This window comes from Schistocerca americana, chromosome 11 (genome assembly GCF_021461395.2).
Source record: "Schistocerca americana isolate TAMUIC-IGC-003095 chromosome 11, iqSchAmer2.1, whole genome shotgun sequence".
Classification (NCBI taxonomy): Eukaryota; Metazoa; Arthropoda; class Insecta; order Orthoptera; family Acrididae; genus Schistocerca; species Schistocerca americana.
Window position 1 is genome coordinate 110977453 of NC_060129.1, and position 12349 is coordinate 110989801.

The 12349-nt window shown below is 45.0% G+C and overlaps 1 protein-coding gene across 1 annotated transcript in view; it reads left to right on the top strand.

Annotated features, from left to right (window-relative positions):
- The window catches only part of LOC124554176 (alpha-mannosidase 2), a 792511-nt gene that overhangs the window by 641148 nt on the left and 139014 nt on the right, over nt 1-12349 (top strand). Inside the window, exon 11 of the mRNA XM_047128249.1 lies at nt 8777-9090. Within this exon, the coding sequence (XP_046984205.1) occupies nt 8777-9090 (314 nt within the window). The remainder of the gene's footprint in view (nt 1-8776; nt 9091-12349) is intronic.

The following is a 12349-nucleotide window of genomic DNA, read 5'->3' on the forward strand; positions in this document are numbered from 1 at the left end:
CAATTCGGCGGTACGTCCACCCGGCCTCCCGCATGCCCACTATACGCCCTCGCTCAAAGTCCGTCAACTGCACATACGGTTCACGTCCACGCTGTCGCGGCATGCTACCAGTGTTAAAGACTGCGATGGAGCTCCGTATGCCACGGCAAACTGGCTGACACTGACGGCGGCGGTGCACAAATGCTGCGCAGCTAGCGCCATTCGACGGCCAACACCGCGGTTCCTGGTGTGTCCGCTGTGCCGTGCGTGTGATCATTGCTTGTACAGCCCTCTCGCAGTGTCCGGAGCAAGTATGGTGGGTCTGACACACCGGTGTCAATGTGTTCTTTTTTCCATTTCCAGGAGTGTATGTAGGTGTCCATAATACCAACAGGGGCCCATTTTTCTACCTTTTCCTCTACCTGTTTCATAAAAACAAAGCCCTAATGTACTGCAGCCATAGTGGCATCGTCAAATGTTAAATACGGAATCAGCACCAGCATCGTCAAATACATATAAATAACATCACATGCACGAGTCATGTTGTCAGTAGTACTACTGTTTAAAACAAGCTGCCGTACAGTAGCCACCAGATGTTTGTGTTGTAAGTTCACCAGGTGTCGCTAATGTCGGGATACACTAGTTTTCAATAATTAATTGAAACAGCGAAAATAAAGGGGGATACAATAGTTGAAGTCTGTTATAAGCTTATAACGTACAAAAGACATTACAGCAATAAAAAGCTACAAAAAGAAGAACACGACAAAAGTATTAAACAACCATAAAAGAAATCGCTAAAGGAGCCACAAATGAAAGAAAACATAGTGCTGCACATAATCAGCGCCCTCTGTTAGCGCCAACCACAGAACTCCGCACAGGCGGGAAGTGGTTGGAGGAACTAGACCGGCAGAGGACCCCTCCTACCCTGCGGTACTCCGTTGCAAGAAAAGAATGACAAAATTACGTAACAGTGGATGATCCACATTATCAGATTAATGTGGTCTATGAAATGAATAGAGAAGGAACAAGAACGTAGTAGAGTCATGCGTAAAGCATATGAAAACGAAGTAAATATGTGCTGCACTCAATACTAGGTCAACTTATCAACACACTTGTGCCTAATGCCTGTTGTTGTTGTTGTTGTTGTCGTCTTCAGTCCTGAGACTGGTTTGATGCAGCTCTCCATGCTACTCTATCCTGTGCAAGCTTCTTCATCTCCCAGTACCTACTGCAACCTACATCCTTCTGAATCTGCTTAGTGTACTGATCTCTTGGTCTCCCTCTACGATTTTTACCCTCCACGCTGCCCCCCAATGCTAAATTTGTGATCCCTTGATGCCTCAAAACATGTCCTACCAACCGATCCCTTCTTCTAGTCAAGTTGTGCCACAAACTCCTCTTCTCCCCAATCCTATTCAATACCTCCTCATTAGTTACGTGATCTACCCACCTTATCTTCAGCATTCTTCTGTAGCACCACATTTTGAAAGCTTCTATTCTCTTCTTGTCCAAACTGTTTATCGTCCATGTTTCACTTCCATACATGGCTACACTCCATACAAATACTTTCAGAAACGACTTCCTGACACTTAAATCTATACACGATGTTAACAAATTTCTCTTCTTAAGAAACGATTTCCTTGCCATTGCCAGTCTACATTTTATATCCTCTCTACTTCGACCATCATCAGTTATTTTACTCCCTAAATAGGAAAACTCCTTTACTACTTTAAGTGTCTCATTTCCTAATCTAATTCTCTCATCATCACCCGGCTTAATTTGACTACATTTCATTATCCTCGTTTTGCTTTTGTTGATGTTCGTCTTATATCCTCGTCTCAAGACACTGTCCATTCCATTCAACTGCTCTTCCAAGTCCTTTGCTGTCTCTGACAGAATTACAATGTCATCGGCGAACCTCAAAGTTTTTATTTCTTCTCCATGGATTTTAATACCTACTCCGAATTTTTCTTTTGTTTCCTTCACCGCTTTCTCAATATACAGATTGAATAACATCGGGGAGAGGCTACAACCCTGTCTCACTTCCTTCCCAACTACTGCTTCCCTTTCATGTCCCTCGACTCTTATAACTGCCATCTGGTTTCTGTACAAATTGTAAATAGCCTTTCGCTCCCTGTATTTTACCCCTGCCACCTTCAGAATTTGAAAGAGAGTATTCCAGTTAACGTTGTCAAAAGCTTTCTCTAAGTCTACAAATGCTAGAAACGGAGGTTTGCGTTTTCTTAATCTTTCTTCTAAGATAAGTTGTAAGGTTAGCATTGCCTCACGTGTTCCAACATTTCTACGGAATCCAAACTGATCTTCCCCGAGGTCCGCTTCTACTAGTTTTTCCATTCGTCTGTAAAGAATTCGCGTTAGTATTTTGCAGCTGTGACTCATTAAACTGATAGTTCGGTAATTTTCACATCTGTCAACACCTGCTTTCTTTGGGATTGGAATTATTATATTCTTCTTGAAGTCTGAGGGTATTTCGCCTGTCTCATACATCTTGCTCACCAGATGGTAGAGTTTTGTCATGACTGGCTCTCCCAAGGCCATCAGTAGTTCTAATGGAATGTTGTCTACTCCCGGGGCCTTGTTTCGACTCAGGTCTTTCAGTGCTCTGTCAAACTCTTCACGCAGTATCTTATCTCCCATTTCATCTTCATCTACATCCTCTAATGCCTACTTTACTTTATTTGACAATGTTTTACTCTAATCACCTCTGTAGTATACAGTGTGTTGATAAGTTCACCTAGTATTGAGGTGTTAGTGTCTCGGAGCCAGTACTGTGCTAAAGTGGTTTAAGGAGTATTACAGTGAAATAACGTTGATTTCTCGCCGACTAGATTGGGCTGATATAAATCCTATGGAACCCATCTTCGTCGCTATCGCAAATCAGCGAGCCGCACCGGGTAGCCCCGCGACTCCCCCCGTCGGAGGTTCGAGTTCTCCCTCGGGCATGGGAGTTGTGTCCTCCTTAGCGTAGTGTGTAAGCTTAAGGACCGATGACCTCAGCAGTTTCGTCCCATAAGACCTAACCCCCCCCCCCCCAAAAAAGAAAGAGAAAAGCAAATCAGCTACCCGTTATTTACGCGAATTACATGACCAGTTTGTAGACATCTAATGCCACCTACTTCCACAAATTTACCATCGAACTGTCAAATCCCTCATATGCAGAATCATTAATGCATTTGGTTCCAAAGATAGACAGACAAGATATTAAGCGGGTGGTCATAATGGCCGGCCGGTGTGGCCGAGCGGTTCTAGGCGCTTCAGTCTGGAACCGTGCGACCGCTACGGTCGCAGTTTCGAATCCTGCCTAGGGCATGGAAGTCTGTTATGTGCTTAGGTTAGTTAGGTTTAAGTAGTTCTAAGTTCTAGGGGACTGATGACCTCACATGTTAAGCCCCATAGTGCTCAGAGCCATTTGAACCATTTGATTTGTGGTCATAACGTTTGTCCACAGCAGAGTAAGTTCCACTAGTTATTCGGAGATAAGTCACAGCTGCAAAATACTAACGCGAATTCTTTACAGACGAATGGAAAAACTGGTACAAGCTGACCTCGGCGAAGATCAGTTTGGATTCCGCAGAAATGTTGGAACACGTGAGGCAATACTGACCCTAGGACTTATCTTAGAAAACAGATTGCGGAAAGGCAAACCTACATTTCTAGCATTTGTAGACTTAGAGAAAGGTTTTGACAATGTTGATTGGAATACTCACTTTCAAATTCTGAAGGTGGCAGGGGTAAAATACAGGGAGCGAAAGGCTATTTACAATTTGTACAGAAACCAGATGGCAGTTATAAGAGTCGAGGGGTATGAAAGGGAAGCAGTGGTTGGGAAAGGAGTGAGACAGGGTTGTAGCCTCTCCCCGATGTTATTCAATCTGTATATTGAGCAAGCAGTGAAGGAAACAATAGAAAAATTCGGAGTAGGTATTAAAATCCATGGAGAAGATATAAAAACGTTGAGGTTCGCCGATGACATTGTAATTCTGTCAGAGACAGCAAAGGACTTGGAAGAGCAGTTGAACGGAATGGACAGTGTCTTGAAAGGAGGATATAAGATGAACATTAAGAAAAGCAAAACGATGATAATGGAATGTAGTCGAATTTAGTCGGGTCATGCTGAGGGAATTAGATTAGGAAATGAGACACTTAAAAGTAGTAAAGGAGTTTTGCTATTTGGGGAGCAAAATAACTGATGATGATCGAAGTAGAGAGGATACAAAATGTAGACTGGCAATGGGAAGGAAAGCGTTTCTGAAGAAGAGAAATTTGTTAACATCGAGTACAGATTTAAGTGCCAGGAAGTCGTTTCTGAAAGTATTTGTATGGAGTGTAGCCATGTATGGAAGTGAAACATGGACGATAAATAGTTTAGACAAGAGGAGAATAGAAGCTTTCGAAATGTGGTGTCACAGAAGAATGCTGAAGATTAGATGGGTAGATCACATAACTAATGAGGAGGTATTGAATAGAATTGGGGAGAAGAGGAGTTTGTGGGACAACTTGACTAGAAGAAGGGATCGGTTGGTAGGACATGTTCTGAGGCATCAAGGGATCACCAATTTAGTACTGGAGGGCAGCGTGGAGGGTAAAAATCGTAGAGGGAGACCGAGAGATGAATACACTAAGCAGATTCAGAAGGATGTAGGCTGCAGTAGGTACTGGGAGATGAAGAAATTTGCACAGGATAGAGTAGCATGGAGAGCTGCATCAAACCAGTCTCAGGACTGAAGACAACAACAACAACGATAACAGTGTGACTAGGGCCTCCCGTCGGGTAGATCTATCGCCGGGTGCAAGTCTTTCGATTTGACGCCACTTGGTCGACTTGCGCGTCGATGGGGATGAAATGATGATGATTAGGACAACACAACACCCAGTGCCGGAGCAGAGAAAGTCTCCGACCCAGCCGGGAATCGAACCCGGACCTTAGGATTGACGTTCAGTCGCGCTGACCACTCAGCTACCGGGGGCGGAGAAGTTTCATGTGAAGCTTCACGACTGTTCGTTGCTGAAATATTACACTTATCATTTTTCCGGCAAAACAAAGTAACAGCTCTTACACAAACGAAAACCACGACCACACTTATTTGTCTACAGACGTCGCAGTCGACTGGGAAGACGCCACGGTTGTCCCGTTATTTTATAGCCACACCTCGTAGATGTTGAAATCCTGGAAACACTTCGTGCAGCTAAAGGCCACATCTTCCTCGCAGTTAGTAATTAATAACCACTTAACAATTCCCTTTACTTCTGCTAGCGGACCCTTTAAACTCATTTTCCGGACAGCCGAGACAATGAATATTTTCTACTCTCTGTACTTCATTCAGGCGGAAAGTATTCGTTCAAATGGTTCAAATGGCTCTGAGCACTATGGGACTTAACAGCTGAGGTCATCAGTCCCCTAGAACTTAGAACTACTTAAACCTAACTAACCTAAGGACATCACACACATCCATGCCCGAGGCAGGATTCGAACCTGCGACCGTAGCGGTTTCGCGGTTCCAGACTGACGCGCCTAGAACCGCACGGCCACACCGGCCGGCAAAGTATTCGTTGGTAGTATGTAATGTCCACTCTATAACCTCATGTAGACACTCTTTAAACAGACACGTATACAGGTAATAACCCCACAGTATATAAAATGGGAAAACAACTGCATAAAATTGAAGCAACAACTGGACAGATCACCTAGAAGCACGCTGATAATTGCCGTGCTCTGTGGCCGCGCGGTTTGAGGCGCAATGTGACGGATTGCGCGACGTTTCCTGTGAGGGGTTCGAGTCCTCCTTCGAACATGGGTGTGGGTGTGTGTGATGTTATTAGCATAATTTAGTTTAAGTAGTGTGTAAGTCTAGAGACCGATCACCTCAGGAGTTTGGTCCCTTAGGAATCCACACACATTTTAACATTTTTGAACAATAATCAGTCACGCCTACAAAACCTGAGACAATCGTACAACACATTACACCTCTTTGTAGTAAGCTGTCAAGCGTCAGTCGAAATCCGAAAATACCAGTAACGTTCGTAGTTGTAATAGTACACGTACGTCTAGAGGGCTGCTTCTCCAATTCACATCCAAGCCTTTGGCAGACGGTTCAAAGAACCATTTTCAAACTGTTTATCTACTATTACACTATCGAATAGCGTTTGGGAAAAATGCACTCGTAAAACTTTCCGCGCGAGCTCTGATTTCTTTTATTTTATCACGACAGTCATGTTTCCTGTGTACGTGGGAGTCAACAGAATACTCTTATGCTCATAAATTAAGGATAATTGCAGAATGTGGTGCCACATAACGTGGCACTACACAAAACTTGCGCTAATAGCATAGGGAGCATAGGCAAGTCCACGGTATTGGTGGGTGATACGTTGAGAAAACCGTCCCGAAACACATGTGCCACAAAACGCCACTGTTTCCTGCGCATGTACCCCGACATCAGTATGGGATGGGATCACCATGCACACGCACAAAGGCCGCACAACGGGTTGATGATTAGGACAACACAACACCCAGTCACTGAGCGGAGAAAATCTCCGACCCAGCCGGTATCGAACCCGGGCCCTTAGGGTTGCCATTCTGTCGCGCTGGCCACTCAACTACTGTTCCTGAGAAAAGAGGTTCTTAGCAGAGGGACGGACAGACAACAACAAAGTGCAGAAAGAGATTTTCACTGTGAAGCGGAGTGTGCACTGATATGAAACTTCGTGGCAGATCAAAACTGTGTGCCGGACCGAGACTCGAACTCGGGACCTTTCCCTTTCGCGGGCATGTGCTCTACCAACTGAGCTACCGAAGCACGACTCACGCCCCGTCCTCACAGCTTTACTTCTGCCAGTACCTCGTCTCCTACCTTCCATACTTTACAGAAGCTTTCCTGCGAACCTTGCAGAACTAGCACTCCTGAAAGAAAGGATATTGCGGAGACATGGCTTAGCCACAGCCTGGGGGATGTTTCCAGAATGAGATTTTCACTCTGCAGCGGAGTGTGCGCTGATACGAAACTTCCTGGCAGATTAAAACTGTGTGCCGGACCGAGACTCGAACTCGGGACCTTTGCCTTTCGCGGGCAAGTGCTCTACCAACTGAGCTACTCAAGCTGTGAGGACGGGCTGTGCGTCGTGCTTGGGTAGCTCAGTCGACCCTTCATACAATTTCATCAGATACACTTTTTTTCCCCCAAGAATCTTATTTTCTGGTCCAAAAAAACCCATGCACTGACATGGGTACGGGGAATGGTTGTGGGTTACGTGTATAACGAATCGGAAAAGGAGAAAATAGATTTTTGGCACAGGAAGCTGCAACAGCATGAGAAATATAGGCAAGACTTCGCTAATTACCTGCGACTTAACATTTACCGACCCGCCGGCCAGATGGGGTGTGACGGGTGAGAGATGAGATAGACGAAGAGGCCGAGATAGACATCGATCACCCTTACGGACCCTTAGTTAATTTCGAGAAGACGACCCAGTCTTACACCAACGTCTGGAGAACGAGTCGATAGATCACTCTCTTCCTCTATCGAACGTCGGGTCGTGACCAGCTGTCGCCATGTGGTGTGCGTACTGTAAGACCTTCGGTACACACACCATCAGATTATTTGACCTGTCGCTCTAACGAAGTAGGCGAGTCAGCAATATGTCTCGTGGTCTTATCGTGGCGTGTTTATCTTCTGCCGTTAGGTCAGACGATAGAAATGCCACTTGCACGCTTAGAGTAGCAGGTTGACGGTGACCATCTTTAAACAGAACTTGATTAATTTTCACGCACATTTATTAAAATAATAAAAAACATAGACAATACGTAACTTGATTCTGGATGCTGGTTACAATTGACAGTCTGAAGTTCCTTTGGTCTTGGTACATTAATCTAATTCTCACATATCTCTGATACTTGACAAAGTGTCTATTCATTTATCTTCATGGCTATGTGCAGGAATATGGTAATCTTATTAGGCGCAGACTGAAACTTGACTACAGACGCGGACTGATGCAGACTAAGGCAGACTGACTACTCGGAGGTCTGTACACTCGTTATAATACCTTGTGCATTCATGTATCACTGCGTGAGTGTGATCCGCGAGGTGAAATCGTTAGCAGGAATCTCATTGGCTGCGTTACATATTAATAAGCGGATCGGCGGAAGCAGAATTTGGTCCGCCTCTCAGGCGGCGCCATTTCGTAGAGCGGAGACGGACGAGCGCTGCGCCTGCACTGTTGTGCTTAGCGGGGCGCGCTCTAGTGGGAAAGTTGCGTACGCGCTGACTACACGGAACTATGTACACAACATGTCCCCGACACGAATTTCATTTCATTGCTAGAGGAGCATGTTTCTTTTGCTTTTGTACTATCCGCGGTATCTTCACGTCTTTTTCATTTGGACATTTTCAATTTTATTCATTTCCTTAATTAATTTTCTAATTAGCCACTATTTGTCAACATATTTATGCGGTAGTATAACAAAATGTATGTCAGCAAAGGTTGTAAGTCTGACATTGGGGAAAAAAAAGAGTAGCGTTGACGTGTCAGTCTGAGCTTCAAACCACCCTTAGGCCATTTTCTCCCTTAAAAAAAAAAAAAGTTGGTACAGCACTTGCCCGCGAAAGGCAAAGATTTCGAGTCTCGATCCGGCACACAGTTTTAATCTGCCAGGAAGTTTTAACATCAAAGTGATCCTACAAAGATCCCGTTTTTAGCGACTGAGGTACGGTACGCTAAGAAGGAAAGGCGTTGGAGCCGGGGTGAGACATAGCGAGTGTGCGTGTGTGTCTGGTGTTGTCAGGGCGGCGTGGGCGGCGAGTCGTCGCCGGGGCCCTACCTGCAGATGTCTGGCGAGGAGTTCGAGCTGCTGTTCGTGGCGGACCTGGCGCCGCTGTCGCTGGCCGTGTACACGGTGGAGCGCGCCGAGGCGCCGCCGCCGGGCTCGCGAGCCGTCGTCTACTGCGCGCGCTGCCGGCCGCCGCCCGCCCCCGCCGCCCCCGCCGGCCAGGAGGCGCAGCCGGCGCCGTTCGAGGTGCGGCCCGTGCAGGCGGGCGACGTCCAGCTCGAGAACCACCGCCTCAAGCTGCTGCTCGACGGCCGCACCGGCCTTCTCAGGTAGGCGGCACAGTGCGTTGCCCTGCTGGAGACTGCGCAGCCCTCACACCGACTACCCTGCGCACTCCTAATATTCATACTTCAAATCCATCAGCAGCTTGTTAGCGGGAGCGTTGTCCTGATGAAACTACTCCTTTTCTGTAGTAGAGACCTCACGTAAATACATTAAGCTACGAGGGTCACTCCAAAACAAATGCACACTATTTTTTCTTTAAATCCATCTTTTATTCTGCATGTTTGAAAGTTTTACAGTGTGTAGATACATCCTCTAGGAACAATATTTTCATTTCTCCACATAATTTCCATCCCTCTCAACTGCCTTACGCCACCTTGGAACCGGCGCCTCTATACCCGCACGGTAAAATTCTGGACCGACCTGTTGGAGCCACTGTTTGGCAGCGTGCACAAGGGAGTCATCATCTTCAAACCTTGCTCCACGAAGAGAATCTTTCAGTTTCCCAAAGAGATGATAGTCACATGGAGCCAGTTCAGGACTGTAAGGCGGGTGTTTCAGTGTTGTCCATCCGAGTTTTGTGATCGCTTCCATGGTTTTTTGACTGACATGTGGCCGTGCATTGTCGTGCAACAGCAAAACATCCTGCTTTTGCCGATGTGGTCGAACACGATTCAGTGGAGCTTGAAGTTTCTTCAGTGTCGTCACATGTGCATCAGAATTTATGGTGGTTCCACTTGGCACGATGTCCACAAGCAAGAGTCCTTCGGAATCGAAAAACACCGTAGCCATAACTTTTCCAGCAGAAGGTGTGGTTTTGAATTTTTTTTCTTGCGTGAATTTGCATGATGCCACTCCATTGATTGCCTCTTCGTCTCTTTGTCAAAAAAGATGGAGCCATGTTTCATCACCTGTCACAATTCTTCCAAGAAATTCATCTCCACCATTCTCGTACTGTTCCAAAAGATCGCTGCATACCGTGTTTTTAGCCACTGTCAACATCCTGGGAACCCATCTGGCACAAACCTTTTGTAACGCCAACACTTTCAGTATTCTCCAAATACTTCCTTCCCCTATCCCAACGCAGCGTGACAATTCATTCACTGTGATGCGTCTGCCAGCAGTCACCAATTCGTTAACTCTCTGCACATTGTCTGGAGTGTGTGCAGTACGAGGCCTGCCGCTGCGAGGACAATCCTCAATATTGCCGTGCCCGCTTTCGTCACGTAACCTGCTCGCCCACAGACTAACTGTACTGCGATCGACAGCAGCATCTCCGTACACCTTTTTCAACCTCTTGTGGATGTTTCCCACTGTCTCGGTTTCACAGCATAGGAGTTTTATGATAGCATGTCAAGAGTAGCAGCCATCTCGAAGACATGCTGTGACGGCGCCACTCACGTGAACAGGTTGAACTAAGTTTGAACACAAAAGGGAAGGATGTATCTACACACTGTAAAACTTTCACACATGCAGAATGAAAACGGTATTTTTACAAAAACAGTGTGCATTTCTTTTGCAGTGACCCTTTTAATATTACAACTCGTACCTCAGACCCCTGACCAGTTTCTTCTTGGTGCATTGTCTTGTTGGAAACTGATCTCGTTTTGTAATGCAGCTCTCGCCTCAAATACAGTAGCTACTCTTACAATTTGTGCCTCAAATCTCTGAGCAGCTTGTGAGAGGGTTCAGTCTCATATTGGAAACTGATCTCTTTTTATAAGCCAGCCCTCACCTTAAGAACTGTAGCTATTATTATATGTGCTAAATGAACAATTTGGCATTGCCCTCATGTAAACTGTTCTGTTTCTGTAATACAGGCCTCCCCTTAAACAAAGTAGTTAGTATTACAGTTCGTATCTGGGTTTCCTTAGCAATTTCTTGGAAGGTGCATTGTCTTGTTGGAAACTGATGTTCTTTTGTTATACAATCCTCACTTAAAATACAGTAGCTGCTATTACAATTTGTACCTCAAGTCCCTGGACAATTGATGCGAGGGTGCATTGTTTTTTAGGAAACTTATGTGTTTTCATAATACAGCTGTCACCTTAGACAGTAGCTTTTATTAAAATTTTTACATGATATCCCTAATCAGTTTGTGGGAGGTTGCGATGTGCTGTTGGAAACTACTCTCCTTTTGTCACACGGCCCTCAACTAGATACAGTAGCTGTTATTACAGTTCGTACCTGAAATCCCTGAGCAGTTTGTGAGGCAGTGCATTGTCCGGTTGGAAACTGATCTCTTTTTGTAGTAGAGCCCTAACCTTAAACACAGTAGCTACTACTAAAGTTCCTTCCTGAAATCCTTAAGTGTTTATGGGAGGGTGCTCTGTCATGTTGGAAAGTGCTCTATTTTTATAATACAGCTCTCACCTTAAGAACAGTAGGTATTATTACATTTGCTAAATGAAATTACTGAAGAGTTTGGCATTGCCCTCATGTAAACTTTTCTGTTTCTGTAATACTGCCCTCCCCTTAAACAGAGTAGCTATTATTACAGTTCATACCTGACATCCCTGAGAAATTTCTCAGATGGTGCATTGTCTTGTTGGAAACTCATGTTCTTTTGTAGTACAACCGTCACCTAAAATACAGCAGATGCTATTACAATTAGTACCTCAGATCCCTGAACAGTTGATGTGAGGGTGCATTGTTTTGTAGGAAACTTCTCTGTTTTTATAATACAGCTGTCACCTTAAACAGTAGCTTTTATTACAATTTTTACATGATATCCACAATCAGTTTGCAGGAGGTTGCATTGTGCTGTTGGAAACTAATCTCCTTTTGTAACACAACCCTGAACTAGATACAGTAGCTGTTATTACAGTTCGTACCTGAAATCCCCGAGCAGTTTGTGAGGCAGTGCATTGTCCTCTTGGAAACTGATCTCTTTTTTTAATATAGCCCTAACCCTAAATACAATAGCTAATATTATAATTCTTACCTGAAATCCGTATGCGTTTATGGGAGGGTGCACTGTCCTGTTGGAAAGTGGTCTCTTTTTATAATACAGCTCTCACCTTAAGAACAGTAGGTATTATTATATTTGCTAAATGAAATTACTGAACAATTTGGCATTGCCCTCATGTAAACTGTTCTGTTTCTGTAATACTGCCCTCCCCTTAAACAGAGTAGCGAAGCACAGTGGTTAGCTCACTGGACTCGTATTCGAGAGGACTACGGTTCAAACACGCGTCCAGCCATCCTGATTTGGTTTTTTCATCGTTTCCTTAAATCGCTTAAGGCAAATTTTGGGATGGTTCCTTCGAAAGGGGACGGCCGCATTCCTTCTTCGTCCTTCAATAC